General features: G+C 44.4%; 1 protein-coding gene across 3 annotated transcripts in view; it reads right to left on the bottom strand.

The window, feature by feature from the left end:
• adamtsl3 (ADAMTS-like 3) overlaps window positions 1-21,336 on the bottom strand; it is a 481,218-nt gene that overhangs the window by 126,337 nt on the left and 333,545 nt on the right. For all 3 annotated transcript variants that reach the window (XM_067971609.1, XM_067971611.1, XM_067971610.1), the window contains exons 15-17: window positions 20,711-20,795; window positions 17,712-18,010; window positions 13,918-14,047 (exon numbers count right to left, since the gene is read on the bottom strand). In XM_067971609.1, the coding sequence (XP_067827710.1) occupies window positions 13,918-14,047; window positions 17,712-18,010; window positions 20,711-20,795 (514 nt within the window). The remainder of the gene's footprint in view (window positions 1-13,917; window positions 14,048-17,711; window positions 18,011-20,710; window positions 20,796-21,336) is intronic.

Raw genomic sequence — 21,336 nt, 5'->3', positions numbered from 1 at the left:
CTAATTCATTTCTATCACTGTTTGTGGGACACTGCTGCTGTGCTTGGACACCTAGCAGCAATGAGGGGCACAGAGTCATTCCTTATGTGAAAAGGGCTAGGTTTTTTGATGCAGTAATTCGGTATAAATGTAAGTATTACATGTTCTAGACAATCACATCCGCATTCCAGCAAAAAAATTATGACAAAAACTCAAGGTCAAAATTATTGCCACTCACGCAAGAGGGCGTATTTTCTTCTTACTGCGTTGGGTATAAAGGATCACCTGGATGGAGTGGAGGGGGGAAAATTGGGCAAGGAGGATTGCATGTGCGGAACAGAGCGTCCCTAATTTTCCACCCATTTAAATTAATGGATGGAGAAGCAGGTGAGCTCCATTACGGGAGGAATGAGGAGGAAGAAGGGTGGCAGTGGAGGAGATAGGGGGAGAGAGTGGGGTAAGAGGGGAGGATGGGGGGATGGGGGGAAAGAAAAGGTGTGACCTGGTGGAAGGGGGAAAGAGGAGTGGAAGGGCAGCAGCGGGATCCTCACCAGGTCCTTCCTTCGTAATCTCCATAATAAAAAAAAAACAATCAAAGCCCTCTGCTCCAGGCGGCTTCAATACCTGGTCCATGTCTCCGGGTAGAGGCATCTGTTGGAAGCATGGAAGGGGGAGGGTCCAGCCGCATCAGGAGCAGTTGATGAAGTGGGTGATTGGGTAGGTAGCAGTGACATGGAAGAAAGGGCTCAGCGGCCAAACGGGGAAGGACTAGCGGCCAAGAAGAGCCTATAGATGAGAAGCGGCGGTGGTTGACCTCACTTTGCCAGTCACCAAACAGTGTGTTAATCGCTCCATCGAGGGATACGGGGATCGGGCAGGAAAGTGGAGTTGAGGTCGAAGATCAGCTATGATCTTATTGAGTGGCGGAGCAGGCTCGAGCGGCCACATGGCCTACTCCTGCTCCTTTTTCTTATGTTCATATCACTTGCCCACAAGCCCTAAAGCAGATTCAATAGTTACTTTCAAAAGAGAACTGAATAAATTGAAGGGAAAAAAATTGCAGGGCTATGGCGAGTGGGGCGAATTGGATTGCTCGTTCAAAGAGCCAGCACAGACACAATGGGCTGAATGGCCTCCTTCTGTGAAATTCTATGATTCTATAATTGTAATGCTGTCCCATCTAAGATCCACCTGGGGCCTTTCTGGTTGATATGGCTCAGCTACTCATTAGCGTAGGATTATTATTTTTTTAAAAAATTTAACAAGTGTCACTGTCCTTTCATTTCAATTTTGCATAACAGTGCACATACAAAGCTGTGTGACTGTCCACGAATACAAGGCACGGGAATATAAGCCTGAAAATTACTATGAGCAACGTCATCAATTAACTCAAATTCTTTTCTCCGCTATTTGAAAGGAAGCAATAACCCATTTAAAATAAACTGGTTCACCCCTCCCTTTCTTGTCAAGGTTTATTGGTTTTGCCCTACTTCCAGCTAATTTTGTTCTATTTCTCACACTATGCTTCTGCATTAATTACTCTCTTAAACTATGCCATTGTGAATGCTGGTGGGTAATCGATTATTCCGGCATTTTTAAAGAGTGGTACATTTTAACGTTGTGGATTTTATCTTTTGAATGGAGGTGGTCTTCGGTGGTTGAGCCATTTAAAACTTATTTTTATTCCAAAATGTTTTCAGGTAGCATTTCTGTTGCTCCAGCATTACATTGTCGTTGTGTTTGACATTGCACCATTTTTTTTGACATTATTATGCTGCTTTTGAGTCTCAAGTGGATGTATTAGATCCCGTGGTGCTATTTGAAGAAGAGCAGGGGAGTTCTCTCTGTGTCCTGGCCAATATTTATCCCTCAACCAACACCACTGACACAGATGATCTGGACATTTATTTCATTGCTGTTTGTGGGACCTTGCTGTGCGCAAATTGGCTGCTGCGTTTCCTACATTACAACAGTGATTACACTTCAAAAGTACTTCATTGGCTTTGGGACGACCTAAGGTTGTGAAAGGCGCTAAATAAATCCAAGTTCGCTCTTTCTTTTAGAGTCCAACTCCATCAGAAAACTTGATGGCTTCCTGACCATTACGGACACTGGTGCTGCGATACAGTTGAATAATTTCTCATGAGATGGATAGTTTTCTATGAATCCAGAGTACTTAAAGACACATTATTTTTCAAAGAAGACTTCTATTAAAATGTATGAACTGTAGATACAGTAAAGGCGACAGACATTACAGCTGTGTTAACAAGCAATATGAAGTGATGTTTTCAATTATATACTGAACTAACAAATCATATATGCTAGCTGTCAATAACATAGTACTGACAGACTGTGAATTAACTTAGCACCGAAAAGTCAGATGTTTTGGACTCCTCTCAGAATTTTCAATAATATAGTCAGTCTGTTTCCAGTAGCTGTAAGATTTTTTGGGGGAATTTCACTGTTGATATTTTTTAGGTGCAGTTCATAGTGTGTAATCAGCAGATGAACAACCTTTTTAGAAAACTCGCCTCAACACTCTTCGAGAGTGGAATCTTGATTATCCCCAATAATGGAAATGGATGGCGAAAAAGCCAAATTTTGTCTATTTTAAGATGGTTGTTCTCCTGAGTGGTGACGTCCCCGACTCCCACTGGCCCTTATGGCAAATGTCTGGGTTTTTTCCCCCCACGTAGTAAGTAACTCCAGTGCCATATGGTTTCTTTAAAAGAACTAATAAAGACTTTCAGGATTGAGATGGCGAAATGATTTAGGTCAGATAGACTTGTTGAGGGAACATTCACTATCAATGGATTTACTTACTGGCTGATTTAAGTGTATGATTGGCTTCTCTAATTGAATATGCTTGAGGTTTTGTCCTTGCCAGGACAACAATAAGCAAATCCTTGGTGTGAGTGTGCCTCAGTCGAGGGTCAGCCACATACAAGTATCACAAATGTGATTTAAAGCAGCACTCATGTCTGACAGGGATCAGAGGCGATGACCCTTATGTGCTTTAATTCAAATTTTCTGATCTGTTACTGGCTGCCCAGAGTCAAATCAACTCTTCATTCCATCTGTGTTAGTAATCTAAAAAACATGTTTCCTTCGTTTTTTTCTGTATTGGCCATAAGGGAAGGGAAACAAACAAAGGAACACAAGTGTATAAACAGCAATAGCCATAGAAAATTGCACTGATCTGCACAACATCTAATTGAGGAGCTGCTAAAACTTTCATTGGTTACGAAGTGAAACATTTGTGTGTAATATTTCTTCCTGGTGAACATGACTGGAAGATCAAACCTTACAACTCTTTAAAACGTCGGGGCGGAAGTTTCACTCCCAGCACATAGGAGGCATAAGAGCGTTTTGCTTCTGTCACAGGCAAGAAACCTCCCTGGGTTTTCCGAGGTGCCCTCACTTGCGTGTGGATGTTGCGCTCCCAGTGCAATTTGCATCACATTGTGGGAGTGCAGAGCTCAAAGAGACAGGATTAAAGCTGCATCAGCACTTTTTAATCTTCAGAAAATTTTCCCATTCATCTGGTTTTGTTGCGAGCTGTGGCAAAATGAGCCAGGAGTCTGAACGTTCCCGGAGGGGAGGGAGGACAGCTGCCTTTTCCAAGATAACCTGGGAGGTTTCGTTGAAGGAAGTCATCGCAAGGAGGTATGCCACATTTGCTTCTGAATGGCACTCTCATTAAGCGGCTGTCAGGGCTGCCTAGACAGAAATGGCCAAGCAGGCGAACGCAGTTTCTGCTGTAAAGAGGTCATGCTCCCAGATGGGAAAAAAATTCAACACTTGCAAATTTTGCCAAGGTAACTGAGTGCCGTTCTTATCAGTTTTCAGTGCACTGCATGGACATGGCTAGAACGCACACGTTGGCTGGGAATATTCTCTTCGGTTCAGAGTTCTGACAGGACAGGACTTCCCTGGATCAGGGCATCGAAAATAGACAGCAGACTCCCAGTAGGATCCCCACCAAGAGGGAGTCTGGCATCGGCCCCGAAGGAAATGGTGGGGATACTCCAGCGGACCACACTGGCTCCACAAGAGGCAGGGAAGGATTTGAAGAGGCAGAAGCACCCCACAGACGGCAGCTCAACAGGCCTACAAAGTTCAGGCGGGATCATGGAGAAGAACCTCAGAGCCATAGACGTTCCCTTCAACCAGCTGCCTACTCACATGAGATGCTTCTTTATCATTCCCCTCGCTAACAGTAGGATTATGTCAAACATACTCAGGCACGATAAGTCTTTCTTTTTCCTGGTAAACTTTTCAGTGGTCTCACAGATCGAGGGTGGCACCATGACACACTCCCCAATCCACACTTGCATGCCCTATGTCCTCGCACTCTTCTGGATTTCGTATCAATGCTGCTAAAAAAAATCTAACTTGTGTATCTGATTATTGAAATGAGACTCTTGCACATTCTGTGTGAGGACACTCTACAGGAGCCAGAAATTCATGAGCAGTGCAAGTCCAGCAGGTAGCCAGCAAAATCAATCACCACCTGATTTCCCAGGCTCTAACGTCCATTTTACATTGGTGCAAGATTTTGTACTGACCAGAAATTCTCCTCTTATTTAGTTATGCTTTTAGGCGCATGAACCACTACACGCCAATGATGTTCTTTACCTTGGCCAAATGAAGTTGGCAAAGCTGTACCTGGTCACTGGCTGATGCGTATGTAGGTGAGTGCATAGGACAACTTGGCATTAGTTATCTCCTTAATACAGCAATAGCTCCCAAAGCCACAGACCCCTGCGGATGCCTGGGAAGGACCCTGTACCATAAAAGTTGAAGGCAGTGGTAATGCTCACTGTCACTGGTAGTGCAGTGTGGATGGTTGAGGGTCTCCGCAGGAATCATAGATCAGGTACACATCTTAGTCACACCCTCCCTGCTAAGCTTGTGTGGCTCCTCAAGTGACATAGCGACGTCTGTTGCAGTCGATCTGCTCTCTGGGACAGTTTGTTCTTTGAGTTGTTCACTTATAGTACACCATCTTCTCCAATTCTTGTAGTACTATGAAATAGTCATCAGTAGCCACTGTGCCCATATTATGGAAATGAAAACTTGGCTGTCCTATTTGTCAGTCAACACTGTAAGTGAAAATTTGTCTTTCATTAACAGCACTAACTCTAGGTCTGATTTGGAGCTCTGATCTCACTTTTCATTTATATCTTGCGAATTTCTCAGGGAAGGTGTGTCAGAGTAGTGGTTAAAAGAAAAGTCCCTTACCGCTTTCTACTGGCTTGGCCTCCCTGATAACTCGTGCTTCAAAAGTAACTTGTTGCATGTGAATTGCTTTTAGATGTACTGGCATGATAAGGCACTACATAAATTTCTTTCTAATTAACATACAAAATGAAAACATGGCCCTTAATGATACTGAAAACTATACACACAAATTTCAAGGATATTTCCAACAGGTCACGTTCCAATGAAGAAAAACTTAGAAATATGCAAAGAAACTGAAAGCAAATCAGTCGAAAAAATAAACAATCATAAGAATTAAGAATAATGCTATTCTACAGTTCATACCACAAGTACATTTCTGGTTATTTGAAAGAGGTACAAGGTCCCAAGTGTCTCTTCTAATTTTACGGAAATGAGTTCTAAAGGAAATCACCTTTTAATTTCCCCTGTTTACTTAGTTCAACTGCACCATGTCCACATGACAAAATAAGCAAGAAATCTGCTCTCAGGTCCTTTATAACCAACCAGTCACTAGGAGGTACAAGAGTATGGTGCAGGATGATTTTCCCCTCCCTCAGGGAAATGGCTTCCCCAGTGATTGGACTGAGATGATTTCACCATTTGGGGAATCCACGGGACTGGGGGCCATGGGTCGATGTCCTGTAACATCATCCTGCAGCACATTAGTGAACATTCTGCACTATATACAGTTCAAACACTCTATCCCAAGCTTTTATAGACCTTTTTATAGCCCTGTCTTCAAACATTCTGTATTACCCAAAGTTTAATAGCTGATATTTATGTAAACATGCATTAATCTTGGCTTTAAAAGAAACATTTATAAGTTTTCATTTAAAACTTTGTTTTTATAAGCATGTAGCCTAGTGATTATACTACTGGACTAACTACCCAAGATCACGGGCCCCGATTTTCAAAGGGCGGTGGGACGGCAATATGGGGGCGGGGGGGGGGGGGGTCAATGGGCGCATGGGTAACCCGACTAATAAAATACTACTGTTTCCCACGCGATTGCAAGTTAATTGGTGGCCCTTAACATGGCTTCCGGGTTTGCCGTCCGAAAGCTGCGCAGTGGGCGGACTGCGCACCCGCATCACAGGCTGTCAGCTGGAGCGGCTCTATTTGAAGGGCCATTGCTCCAAAGGCTTTTGCTGCAGCGCACACCAAAAGGCGCAATGGAGCAGCACATGGGCAAGGCTGCTCCAAGGTCTAATGATGCCTCTCTGCAGCAGCTACTGGCCAGGGTGAGGAGAAGGAGGAGGGAAGTCTTTTATCCTGTGGGCGGAAGGAAGTGCCCTGCCTCTGTCGCCAAGGCGGCCTGGCTCGAGGTGGCAGAGGAGGTCACCAGCAGCAGCAACATCTCCCGCACCTGGATCCAGTGCAGGAAGCGGTTCAATAACCTAACTAGGTCAGCAAAAGTGAGTACACTTACTGATTCTCCTGCATTCCCTGTTCCACATCACCGTTTCCCACCTCCCCCCACGCCAACAACTCACTCTGCACTGCCAATTCTACTCTATCACATCACTCCTCACATCCACTTTAGTCTCATCCTCAACTTACCTGCACTTCCTCACCTCCCCATTAATCACCCCACCACTACCACTCACCTCAATCCGCATCCAATGTGATGGCTCTGTCTCATACTTACCTTCTGATGTATCTCTTTCACGGTCTGCCTCACCCAAAGCAGTGCATTCATCGGCTGGCCACTTCACCAGCACTCACTCACATCTCTGTACTTTCTCCCCTTCCAGAAGAGAGCTCAGAATGCACGTGAGAAGGCCAGGACTGCAGGGGGGCCACAAGAAGGAGTGGTCCTCACAGACGTGGAGCAGCACGCCCTGCAGATCAGCTGCACCCTCAAGTGCCTGTCCGTCGGGGACGCCGAGACTGGCACCCCACAAACGTCTGGTGACACAACTTTAACATTCATCGCACACAATGTGAATTGATGTTAACAATGCTTGGTATGTAGAACACCTCAGTATGCTCATCGCAACATGACACATCTGTGATCTTGCTTAATATTGCCTTCTGTTCTCTTCCAGGCCCTTCAACGACTGCAGTGATGATTCCTCAGAGGAGCTTCAGGCCTCTGAGGGCGCACCGTCACATCGTAGCGAGTCATCCACCAGCGCAGATACTCACATCTCAGTGGGTCCCAGTGCTCAGTCAGTTGGGTTGGCACCTGGTGAGTCACCACACACAAGCGAGCACGAGCAGGCACTGGTGGCAGGGGCAGCTGTGGAGAATCCACATCGGTAGGTGCACTCCTCTCCAGGCTCTGCTCAGCTGGACGCAGATGCTGAACCCCAGGGGCCATCCTTTAAAAAGGAGGGACAGCAGCACATTTGCGAGGTACTGGAACAGGTGCCACGCGCACTCTCCATAATAGTGCAGAGGATAGAGGCGTCCAAATCCTGCATTAGTGGAATGGCGGCACAGGTAAGTGCGGGAATGTCTGCGATGGAGAGAAGGCTAGCTTCTGTTCAGCTTCAAGCACGGCTCACAAACGAGTCCATTCAGGCCCTGACAACAGTCATTCGGACTCAGGGTGAGCAACATTCTGCTGCTTTAAACAGGCAGACAGATACACCATCACTGTCCTTCCAAGGCATCACATATATCCTCCAAACTGTTGTCCAGCGGAGTGGTAGGAATAATGTGACCCTGGCTCAGGGGAGGGATGATGGCGAAAGGGGACATGGAAGTGGGGACGCCACTCAAAGCGCTCCACTGTCTCACCCGTTGCCCATCTCTCAACCAGTACCCACAATGGTGCCTCCTCTCCAGGTGGCCGAGTCTGCCTCTGCACAGGTGCAGTCTTTGGAGGGGCCCTCTGGGTTCCAAAACCCAGAGGGCGTAGGCCGAAAGCATCTAAGCAGTCTGGCCACAATCATGAGCAACCTGCCACTACCTCTGCTGCAGCCACAGGGGATGCACCATGTAGAAGTAGCAGGAAGAAAAAGGCTAAGGTATTGTGATCACGAAGGGTATGTACAAGGGTGTCTGACAGACTGTCATGTTTTTAATTTATATTTGGTTTTTGTTATATTCACATTAAATGTTATCATTCTTACCACTACTGCCACGTCTTGCCCATTCTTGACTGGCTTTTGTGATAGTGCCCTTTCACGAGCTTCACCATGAACGGCGACACTTGATGCCACCCAATGGGTCACTTTATAGTAGTTGCAGGACTGTTTCGTGCGGGGGGCTGGTGTTGGCACTAATCTTTCCAGGTGGTCTAAGGATTGATATTAGAAGAACCGTTCACATATCAGTGACTCCCGGGCCTCACGAGCAGCCAGGTGAGCCGCTGCTCTGGCCATGTGTTCATCCTCCTCCTCCTCCTCAATGTGGATGGGGCCTCCCTCAAGAGGCACTTCCTCTCTGTTGTGCCATGTTGTGCAGGACACAACACACTACTATAATCCGTCCCACTCTGTCTGGTGCATTTTGAAGCGCTCCCCCAGAACGATCGAGACACCTAAATTGCATCTTGAGCAGCCCTATAGCATGCTCAATTGTAGACCTGGTGGTGATGTGGCTGTCGTATCCATGCTGTTGCTCGGTGGTGGGGTTCCTCAGAGGTGTCATGAGCCACGTGTGAAGAGGGTATCCCTCGTCTTGAGGAACCAGCCCTTAAGGGTGTTCGGTGCGTGGAAGAGCCCTGGGATGTTGGATTCCCTCAGAATGAAGGAATCGTGGCAGCTGCCAGGGAATCTGGTGCACATGTGAAGGAATCTTTTGCGGTGGTCACAAACCAGCTGAATGTTGATGGAGTGATACCCCTTCTTGTTGATGAACAGTCCTGGCTCATGTGGAGGTGCTCGTATTGCTATATGGGTGCAATCGATCGCACCCTGTACCGGTGGGAAGCCAGCCACAGAGTGGAATCCCATGCCCTCTCAGTCTGGCTGAGGTCGTCCCTGGGGAAGTTGACATATTGCGAGGCCCTGCGAAACAAGCCATCGGTGACCTGCCTTATGCACTTGTGTGCAGACACCTGAGAGACCCTGGCGATGTCCCCGGTGGCACCCTGGAATGATCTGGAGACGAAAAGGTTGAGAGCAGTGGTGACTTTGACAGCGACGGGTAATGAGATGCCGCTCGGCCCAGCCGGGAGCAGCTTGGCATGAAGGAGGCTGCAGATATCTGTGACCACCTGACGACTCACTCTTGGCCCCCATATGCACTGCTCCTCAGAGAGGTCCAGGAAGCTGAGCCTCGGTCTGTAGGCCCTGTGGCGAGGTTAGTGCCTCCTGCGACGTCGCTCTCTCTGTTGTTGCCCTCTGTGCTCTTCTGCAGGTGCCTGCGGCGCAGCACTGTGTTGTGGAGCTCCAAGTGGCAGAAGTGCATACCGTGCCTGGTCGGGCTGTTGATGTTGCTCATCCTCGGATGTGGTGGTGAATGCAAACATGGCGCCCCACCCCCCCCCCCCCCCATCCTGATAGTGTCAGTTTGAGGGGGTCTGAAAAGTTGGTAACTATGTGTGAACAGAAGAATTCTGAGTGGAAACAAAGAATTTTCAGTGTAAACACAAAGATAGACTGGGACTTTTTTCCCTGGAGAGTAGGAGATTAAGGGGTGATCTTATAGAAGTCTATAAAATAATGAGGGGCATAGATAAGGTCGATAGTCAAAATCTTTTCCCAAAGGTAGGGGAGTCTATAACGAGGGGACATAGATTTAAGGTGAGAGGGGAGAGATACAAAAGGGTCCAGAGGGGCAATTTTTTCACTCAAAGGGTGGTGAGTGTCTGGAACGAGCTGCCAGAGGCAGTAGTAGAGGCGGGTCCAATTTTGTCTTTTAAAAAGCATTTGGACAGTTACATGGGTAAGATGGGTATAGAGGGATATGGGCCAAGTGCAGGCAATTGGGACTAGCTTAGTGGTATAAACTGGGCGACATGGACGTGTTGGGCCGAAGGGCCTGTTTCCATGTTGTAACTTCTATGATTCTATCTCCCAGCCAAAAGTTTGTCTGAAAGACCAGAGTGCCCTGCTGCAATAACTCACCTTTTTTCCCCATCTGTCAAACAAGCATTTCAATGTCCAACTGGCTGCCGGCTGAAACACGTCTCCAAAGACATGGGGGGTGATTTTAAACCCTAAGAACAGACGGGTCGGGGGCAGGTGGGAGTTGAAAATAGTTATTTTTTTGGTCGTGACAGCAACCCGGCTTTATTTCTGGTTTAACGTTGGCTTGTAAAAGTACAGGCTTCCCACTGGGAATGCAGAGTCCGAACATTTTGTGGTTGCGCCCCCAAAAAAATGATTTTCAACTCCCACCCGCCCCCAACCCACCCGTTCTTGGGGTTTAAAATCACCCCCATGGTGTGTTTCCCAAAGCACGAGAAAGACGCTGAGGCTGAATGAAAATCAGTCCCCTGCCTCAATCAGCATGAAAATAACTAGTTCAAATACTTAAACTATCTAAATCACTGTGTTGACTATCATCCCGCCGGCTTTAACTGCCGGTGGAACTTCTGCATTCATGAGGCACGAGCGCACACAGACGCGTCTGGGGGGAACCCAGAAGTTGGCGGGTTGGAGCCGGCTTCCTCATCCGCTCGGGACGTCCCCAATTTTCGCAGACACCCTGCCCCCAACGCACCTGCAATTTCCTTTGACAATCGAGCCTCATGAATTCAGAACCCATCTCAGCAAGATGTGAAACTGATTTCAATATTTGTGGGCTAGCAACATGAAAAATTACTATGGAAGTTGTTGGTTCGTTGTTCATTAATGTCCTTCAGGGAAGGGAAACTGCTGTCCGAACATGTGGCTCTACATGATTGACTCTTAATGCCCTTAGGGCAACTAGGGATGGGCAATAAATACTGCCTTGCCAGTGTCATTCACATCACAAGGACAAATAATAAAAAACCCAATAGCAATTTTAACAGCTTTGGCCTTAGGATAGACTGATTTGCTTGGACATTAACAGACAGCAAAATAACACGTTAATTTTGTCTTCTAATCTTAAAAAATTAATACAGTTTAGCTAGAAACAGAATTCTGATCCAAGCATAAAAATTAAAATGCATCAAATTATTTCCCAGTTATTTCTAATTCAATAAGATTCCAGATGCAGGCATAACACTTCAACATATGTAATCCTGATTCAAGCAGAAAATATTCTCAAGTCTATGTATTTTCAGTGCTCTGTAAACAGAATGCAGTTATTTTAGTACACTAGTCATCACTTGTATCCTAAAAAAGCATATTTCAATTGATCAGACTTGTTCATGAATGGGCCGGATTTTGCAGTGAGCGGCAAACAAACGGCGCCAGGAATGGACAAGACGTAGCTTTTTTTGGCAAGCTTAGTCCATATCCATGAGGTAATTACAGGAACTTCACACCATTCAATACATTTAAATGGTGAGTCAGACGTCGAGATGCCGTTTTCACGCAGCTTTTGAAGGAGCAGGGATCTGGTACAGCAACTTCCAGATTTCCGCGTTTAACTGCGCAAGTGCGGTCGCCAGAAGTTACTGTCCAATCTGCACATAAATAACGGTGAGCGCTGTCAGCCTCACCATTATATTTACAGCAAAATCCGGCCCAATATGTCTTATTACATGGGTGGCAGCATTTTAAGGGGACAGAATTCCACTCTGCAATATTAGTGTACAATATTAGTGTAATTAGTACGCAAATTGCATTGATATGAAAATCCTTTCTAGAGCCATAGAAGTTTATAGCACAGGAGGTGGCCATTTGGCCCATCGTGCCTGTGCTAACTCTTTGCTAGAGCAATAAGGAGGTGGTTAATGCCTCCATTAAAATAGCAGAGAAAGGAAATCTTTGGAATTTACACACCAATAACACACAGCCCAATTTTACTCTAAGTATCTTCTTGTAGTTGTTGCTTGGTGAATTCTAGAATGGTTTCAAGTAACTTCCACTGCATTATGAGGCAGTGTTAAAATTTAGACTAAAAACATTGAGAACAACATGAAATGTCAAACAAAAAAATAATTTTTAAATGTCAGTATGGTGATGCATTACTAGTTTTCATTTACTGATGGAAGTCACAAACTGGTTAAGTACAGTTGAGGGAGGCTTTTCTAGCTCATTCTCCCATCAAAACCGATGATCGTCCTATCACATTTCGTTTCCCTGGAGCAGGGCAATAAGTTAAGACTGTAGATGATCAGTGGAAGGAACAGGCTCAGTGGGCTTTTTGGCCTGTTCCTCTTCCATACTTTCTTCTGTCCTCAAATCATTTAATTTCACATCGTTTGTTCAGTGGAAAACGCAAGTCAACCTAGATTTTAAGGATTTATCTCACTTTTTAAAAGAGGAAGTATAAATTCAAATGCAGTGAGGCTGCACTCCTGGGGCTGAGTCACGCAAGACGGCAGTGTGAGCTGGAATCAAGGCTTGAACACTTCGCCTCAACTCTCTGATCTGCAGTCCAGCCTCGCTAGGCTGTGTTTGCGAGTGCAGCCTTGTTGTGTTTGCCATATGTTGCTTGTATCGTCTAATAATCCTAAATACTATAAATCTGAACTGGTGCAGGATCTTTCAGGTATCCTTTTAAAACAGTTTTAGACTTGAAACTGGTGGTTAGAGGTATATATTGTAGGTTGTAATTGTCCCTGCCTTTCCTGCAGTAGAAGGGTGGAAAATCAGGTGGGAATGCTGAATCCCTGTTCATGTTTTAGCATGATGTAATACCTGTCTAAATATGGATAGGTACATTGAACTGAAGCAATAACGGCGGAGCGATGTTTTATATTTTCCACTATTGTCACCTCACGAATGCTGGATGCGAACAACCCCAGCAATGCCAGGCCAGGTAGGATGTCAAACAGAATTTAAAAGGACAATGCAGGCAAGAATCAATGGATCAGTTATCAGTGTGGCTGCCTGGCCCTTTAAGCTGCTCCAACTACTGCACCACTTAGCAGCAGCCGCCACTATTTACCACCCACCAGCACCCACTCCCCCACCTCCTCCATTCTCCTCCCAAGTGGCAAAACCCCAGACCACTGAAAATATGCATATCAGCTTGACCTTGGAGACTGCACTGGGGTCAGCACTGCATTATTCGGGAGGCTACTCTGACACTCCAATGAGGCGGAATGGGCCGAGGCGGAAACGCCCAGATTGAGATTTTCGACTTCAGTGGCGTCATAAGAACCGAGAGTGAACTGTGGGGAGCTTTACACAAAACATCTGTTCCCCTCCTGCCTCGAAGCAACAGCCTAACATTGTGGCAATGTTAGCATCTGACATTGTTAAACCGTCTGCCCTCTCAGATGGATGTAAAAGATCCCATGGCACTATTGCGAAGAGCAGGGGAGTTCTCTTCGGTGTCCTGGCCAATATTTATCCCTCAACCAACATCACTAAAACAGTTTATCTGATCATAATCATATTGCTGTTTGTAGGACCTTGCTGTGTGCAAAAACGCTGCCGCATTTTCTACATTACAACAGTGACCACACTACAAAAAAGTACTTCATTATCTGTATAGCGCTTTGGGATGATCTGAGGTTGGGAAAGGCGCTGTACAAATGCTCGTCTTTCTTTTTTCTTTTCTGGCGACTGAAAGACACCAATAAGTGGCCACGTAGCTCCCTTCACAACACTGTAGGCTCTTGTTGAATTTCTCATTTAATTAAGAACACAAATTATAAAATCCAAATAGTGAGACTGCTTTAAAGATTGATTCCCAAATATTAAGAACGAAACATACCTGGGAGGACAAGGCTTAGTACCGCAGGCTCGAACCATATGTGGAGGACGTTTGAAGTTGTCACACAAACTGGCATCCACGCTTTCTTGTGTATGTTTATTACGACATACAACTATTGTTTCCTGTTTCCCTGAGAGTGAAAATAAACACAGAATTATCAAAGGAATCAGGAATGGCACACATGTAGCACAAGTTGATTAACTGACACTTTGACACAATGCTAAATCAGATAATTGAGTAAAGAACTTTTAGATAGTATACAATGAGCACGCCCAGATGGTAAACCATAAGAACTTCTAGATAGTATACCATGAGAACTTGTATAGTATACCATGAGAACTCATATACCATAAGGACTCCTAGATAGTGTAAATTAAGTATACAAAATACATCAGTTACATATGCCAATGCAAAAAACACATCTTCACATGAATTTTTCATGACTTGACTTCTTGGGTGCAATTTTTACACCAGCATGGTTCATACATTTTTAACAGAAGACTATGAGTTGTTTCCTATTTCTCACTTCTAGAGGATGGGTAAAAATAATCTTTGAACAGGATTAATACTGCTCCAGGATTAGTCACAAACGTATGCTTGCAACAGGGTGCTTTATTCAGCGTGACCAGCAGCAGCGGTATAAGAGGGCAACAGAGTTCTACAGATCGGCTGGCAATCACAGAATCCAACGGTCATTGATTCCATCCATTTTGCCATTCAAGCCTCTGTGCACAATGCTGTACCCTACATGAAAGAGGTTTTATTCCCTCAATGTCCGGCTGGTAGCTGACCACCAACACAGGAACATGCAGGCCAATGCTCACTTCCTCAGGAGCTTTTATTATGCCTTTGTTGTAAGGCAATCATTTATTTGAAGAATGTTCAATGGCTTAGATGTGTTGTTGATTTAAAGCCAACCACCTGATCTGTAGTAGCTCCAGGCACTCCCTCAGAACATCCACTGATGTGTTTGAAAATGGAACTTTGGGCAGCTATGACGTCAATGAATCCCTAGATCAGGGTTGTCTCTATCCAGCACGTTGAAGCTAGTCAAGAGAGCACGTATTGATTTGTGCCTCAGGCATCTGTAACAGCACTCCGAGCATTTGAGAGAGACACTCCTACGGTATTTACCACCTGCACCACTTAAGGCCCTGTTACACCTGCCACAAGAGTCGCCACCTACCCCACAGGGCAGACAAGTGACCAGCCCTGATTTCACAGAGACTCCTCCGCATTAGTCTCCAAACCTTGCAGTGTATTTTGCAGAGACACAGTGATTCATGTCGATAATGCTGCGCAGACAGCAGACCATGTGAGGCCTGGATCCCTAGGCACTGCAGCAGAGGCAGGAACCATGCTGAACTTCCAGCCAGTAGCAGTTCCTCACCCATGCAAGGTCTCCCACCCTATAATACTTGCTGGGCCTCATAATCTACATCTTTTAGGATGGGTGCTGGTGTTTTGCAGAGGTGTTGATAGTGACTCGGGATGCAGTGAGGTGCTGACTTGCTCCAGGATGCCAGCTGTGGCAGTAATCTTTCATTCCTAAGAAAATAGAATTTTTAAAAATTTATTCTCGGGATGGGGAAGTCACTAGAAAGCCAACATTTATTGCCCACTCCTAGTTGCCCTGGAGAAGGTGATGGTGGGCCTTCTTCTTGAATCGCTGCAGTCCGTGTGGTGAAGGTACTCCCACAGTGATGTTAGGTAGGGAGTTCCAGGATTTTGACCCAGGGACATTAAAGTGATATATATGCAAATGGGGATAGTGTGTGACTTGGAGGGGAACTTGAAAGATGAAATGACAAAACGCTGTCTCAAGTAACCACTTTTAAGCACTACTCCCATTTCATGATACACTCTGATTTTACTACAGTGACTGTGTGATAGTCACTCAGAAGGTCATTAAATAACATGACTATTATAGTATTAGCCATAAGCCAGGGAGAAGCATCTTGCTTTATTGTCCCTCACTCCCTCAGTGGTCTCACAGCTAATGATTTCAAAGGCAGCCTCTTTATAAGTAGACATAAGAACATTAGAAATAGGAGCAGGAGTAGGCCATGTGGCCCCTCGACCCTGCTCCACCATTCAATCAATCCATGGCTGATCTTCGTCCTCAACTCCACTTTCCTGCCCGATCCCCATATTCTTTGATTCCACTGGAGTCCAGAAATCTGTCTAGAAGAACATAACGTAGTCAATGGCTTAAATTGCTACAAGCCACCTCCTTTATCAAATTGTTAATGGTGATTAAAAGCCATCTTATCCTATGAGCAGAAGAATAATAGAGAAGTATTAAAAGTGTGTGCAGTGACAATGTCCCTTGGCTGCACAGCTTCAAGGGCCTTACGTGTGCTACAAATTAAGGATGCATCTTTCTTGTGTACAGCTCCTTTAAGAATCGTCGCCCTGCATAAATTACCCTACTACTTCTTAATTGTACCAATAAAATCCATCCCAAGTGTCCCCATTCAAACAAAGCATTCCTGATTTTGTTATCGCGGCATTGCATTTAGGTAACTTAGTCTTGCTGCATAGCATCTTCCAGCATTAAAGCATTAAACTATTACAGAGAGGACAGTTTTGCATGTGTGCTTGGGACAGGTGCTTGTCATATGGATCAGTGTTTTTGACTTACCTTAGCAGGTTTTTTTTTTTTTGAGGACTGACATCATTACAACTCTTGCTCATTCTGGACACTGCAGTCACCCTTTTGCTATCTCTTCCCTTTGCCTGGTATGCAGGTATTTTTAGGGATCATGGTAGAGAAGAACAAAGTGGCCATCCGTCGCATAAAGTGCGTCCCTCCCCTCCCAGGAACCTTTCAGTGGGACTTCCAGCGACGGGTCGGTAAATCTGGGTCTTCTCCCTCGGCGATGCTCCTTTCTTCAGTACTATTGTTCAGTAAGCAGTTCCTAGGGCTCCATTGCCCTATTTAGATGTCTCATTGTTGCACTTCTCCGATGATTGTCAGGATTATCGCTTCTGCTACTTCATTGGCTAGCCTGGTCTATCAGCGATGAAGTGCGTGTTTGAGTGCCGCTCCAGGCAACAGTAAAATGGAGGGTTAACCAGTGAGCTCAGTAACTCTCAAAAACATTAAGAAATGCTCTGTTTACCCTCAATTGCACACAAACAATATTTTCCAGGCTGTAGCCTCTACGGATAATATGCACCATGAGATAGGAGTTTATCTTCATTGTTACCTGTTATTTTGATACTTATTTATGGCAACAAATCTGTTTAAGATGTTTTAAGGTGTGCATTTTACCTTTTGTTCCATTTTAATTTTGTTTAATTCATCATGAAATAACGAACGTGTTACTATCTTTTTTTTAAATTGACAAACTAGATGAAGAACCAAAGCCCACAGTGCAGGGCAGTGCCAGCTTTAAAAGAAGATAAGTGAAGGTGTCCACGAGCTCAACCACATGGACCATGAACGGTCACAACTTCAACCCATGTCCTGTACTGAATAATCTGGTAGAACCTTCAAATTAGCCTCAGCACCCCTTAGCAAAGGAAAGGAAACCTGCCTGGGGCTCACGCTCCTGATCACTACCTTCTGACCATCCCTGGAAGTTTACATGCATTGAGGTCGGGTGAGAACAGAATCAGGCTGCGTTGTGATGCTTCCTGTGATCAAACAGCCTATTGACATTAATTTGGGTCAACGTTTCTGCTGACATAATGGAAAGATGAAATGATCGGACACTATTGTCATACAGCATAGTTTCAGGGCCAAAGAGAATTAAGACGCTCAACGACAAATTTAAATAACAAAATACCTCTTAAACATGAAGCTGAGCATGGGGTGAAACCTTCATACTCCCAGTCAAACTGCTCTTCCATCTCATTGTCATCACGATCATAGTAGGCCACCTCTGATTCATACGTAGCAGTAACACCATCACAGGGCACTGAGTAACAAGCTTGCTCAGTGGGAGGTTTGTCTTCTTCACATTCCTCATCTGGCAGCTCCTCCTCTGTTTGAGAAAATGAAAGCAGAACACGGCACTTGACTATTCGTACTTGTTTGCCAACTCCACACGAAGTACTGCATTGTGACCAGGGCTCAGGAATGAACCTGTGAAGATACGAGAAAATAACGACTATTACAGTCCATAGTGCAGTTTGTAAATTACACTTTGAAGTGCAGTTACGCTCCCTGCCATCTCACACAAGAGGAGGAGCCAATTATCAAAGCTCCACGGCATTTGGACAAACGACACTTTTGGAGGTCAGCTAAAAAATGTGCCAATGATCTGCTGATGCTGTTTGCTTGCTGGCAATAACACCTCATCCACATCATGGAGTCCCTCTTCACCCTTCTTATTTCCTGGAGGCTGGAGCTGATTCATCTCCTTCGCGGTGATGCCACAGTTTCTGATGCTTAGTGTCTATGGCAGTAGGTGTTAGTTCAAAGCCCATTTGATAACTGCGCCTCTGAAGTTGGGATTAAGGCATATTGTTGGGGCTATAACACCTCTGTTAAAGTTACCAAAGGATATGGTAGCATAGTGGTTATGTTACCAGCTAGTGATCCAGGGGCCCGGACTAATAATCTGGAGACATGAGTTCCAATCCCGCCACGGCAGCTGGGGAATTTAAATTGAGTTTAAAAGCTAGTATCAGTAACGGTGACCATGAAACTACCAGATTGTCGTAAAAACCCATCTGGTTCACTCATGTCCTTTAGGGAAGGAAACCCGCTGTCCTTACCTGGTCTGGCCTATATGTGACTCCAGACCCACAGCAATGTGGCTGATTCTTAAATGGCCAGCAAGCCACTCAGTTGTACAATCCTGCTACAAAAAGACACAGAACTGTGGGAGAACCTTCACCACATGGACAGCAGCGGTTCAAGAAGGTGGCTCACCACCACCTTCTTAAGGGCAATTAGGGATGGGCAATAAATGCCGGCCTTGCCAGCGACGCCCACATCCCATGAATGAATAAAAAAATAGTTGCAGAGAGAGGAATTTGATAACAGTTTGTTCCAATGACATCCTTCCTAATCTGTTCTCTACCTGATCTGCAACTGCTTTAGGCTGACGCTTGGCACAATTTTCTAACAGCTTGATCAGAACAACGAAGACTTCACCTATTAAAGACTATGCATTACTTTTTAAAAAACCTTCCTTTTCATCTGTGTCAAGCTTGCCATTTTAGATTTGCATGAGGTTGGAGATGTTGTGGTCCTACTCCCCTGTACTGACCCCATTTCTTTGACAATATGCAGCACAATAGAGTGACCACTATATTGCTGAAACTACTGAATTAAGTCCCTGTTGCACAAAACAAAACTTACTTTATGAAAAGGAACCACCCAGTAGAATGGGGCCCAAGTACATAACACATTTTCACCCTCAAAAAATCTTTCCTGCTCAATAAAACATTTTTATGGCATTCCACTGTACAAAATCACTCAACAAAAGTACATTCTTTTAAAGAAGAGTCAATCCTCCATTTTTGTTAAGACAAAGGATTATGAAATTCACCTTCTGAAAGTTAAACATTATCAATGTTCCGTAATGTAAATCTTCAAAAGTTTGACAAATGGATCTGGATTAGCTCCACTGCGTTTAAAAACAGCCACCAAAATTCTTAGGAATGCATTCTTGTTACTTCTACGCTCGGCTCTATTAGCATCACTCACTCATATTCATTATGGCTTTCCTTAAATCAGTCAATGGCTGTTCTTAATATTTAACTTGCTCTGATGTATAGTGAAGGTTTGCTGGCACATGAAAGCTCATTCACCATAAGATGTCCAGATGATGGAATGTCCATCAACCACTATGCTACTGAACTACATGTTACTTCTGCAGTGCAGACATTCTCTCTCATGGGAGTCACAATCTGATGCACAGCTAAATGCTAACTGCCTGTAATACATTTGTTAACAGACTTTTAGAGAACATTTTCATACTTAAAGATTAAAAAAATGATGGGTCCGATTTTCCCCTCTGGATCCCTGCTTGCTGCACTACAGGGCCTTGAACTGAGATCAGAGAGTGCAAGTATGAGAGGCCTAGAGCTGCAGCATGGAACAACTCCTTGTAACCAGCTGTGTTGTGCCTGACCTGAGAGATACTTATTGCTACATTGTAGCCAAAGTGTAAAAAGTGTTCAATGGCATCCTTTACACCAATGAGCATAAACATTAACCCAAAGATTGTCAATTCATATGTTGGTTTAACTCTTGGCTATTCAACTATTTCTTCTGCCTATAAATTCAAGTATACATAAATTCACAATGAACCTATTTGACATCCTGATTACAAATGCTTGAATTGACAGCATATAGTCTTCTAGATCTAATAAAAATCATGGTGGATTTATGAAATTAGCTTCTAACTAAACAGTAAAGGTCGTCTTTGTCTGATTTCAAGGATGTGAATATATAATTACAAGCTTATCCAGATTTTTTGCATGTTTTCAACTGTATGCAGAACAAGGATGCAATAAGCAGTTTTGGATGGCTGAAAAGGAAAATCATTTCAGAAGTAGTATACTGCAACATGTTTAGAGTTTTCTGAGAAAAAGAACATTTGATGCAGACTCTCAGCCACCCCTTGTCAATAAATACGACCTTGAAGTAAAACAAGACAACTGCCCTAAGTTCTAAAAGTATCCCACTATTTGAAGTGAAAGCAATGTCACCAATCCACAAAGATCAGCACAAGTTTCAGTCCATTAGATCATGAGTACATTTGTTGCGTGTGTCATTATTAAACAAATACAACATTAAGCATAACGTGAAAATGAAAACCCATGAACTCACGTTGGCTCCTCAGATGCAGCTCTCGGTTCCAGCAGTTCCTGTGCTTGTTTAATCCAGGGTACTTTGGCTTCCACAGGAAGTTTTTCTGGAAATACCACGCATATATCAAACCCATGGGTCCCCAGACTCATTCAAAACAATAATTACATTGTACTATTCAATTAAGAATTCCTTTCCGTCAGTTTAATCATGTTACTTCCCCAATTGAAGTCCTAAAAATGTTGCAGTGCATTTTAAATCAAACAGAAATACAACCTATGGAGCCATTTTCTGAGATAACGTGATTTACTAATCCTGTGGGATAGATATTATCTGCAAAGCTAGGAGCCTGAGACTCCTTTTTTTTCCCCTCTGGACCCTGCTTGTAATTTCTTTTGACCAGTCCTCTGGACTCACTTAATTCTTTGCTCGTTTAGCTCATCCTAACTTCTACTAAAAGCAGGACACCAGTGACATATTTACTGAATCACACGGATAAACAGGCCTTGCAATTACACTGATGAATTTTCATACAAATAGATAATACATTCGTATGGAATTCGTGCCTTCAGTATGTTATAGGAGTTGTGCCTTTGGATTGGAAAATTGCAAATGTCACTTCATTATTTAAGAAGGGAAGGTGAAAG

The sequence above is a fragment of the Heptranchias perlo genome, chromosome 34 (assembly GCF_035084215.1).
Source record: "Heptranchias perlo isolate sHepPer1 chromosome 34, sHepPer1.hap1, whole genome shotgun sequence".
Classification (NCBI taxonomy): Eukaryota; Metazoa; Chordata; class Chondrichthyes; order Hexanchiformes; family Hexanchidae; genus Heptranchias; species Heptranchias perlo.
Note: the sequence above shows the minus strand (reverse complement) of the source record. Positions and strands in the feature narration are given on the sequence as shown.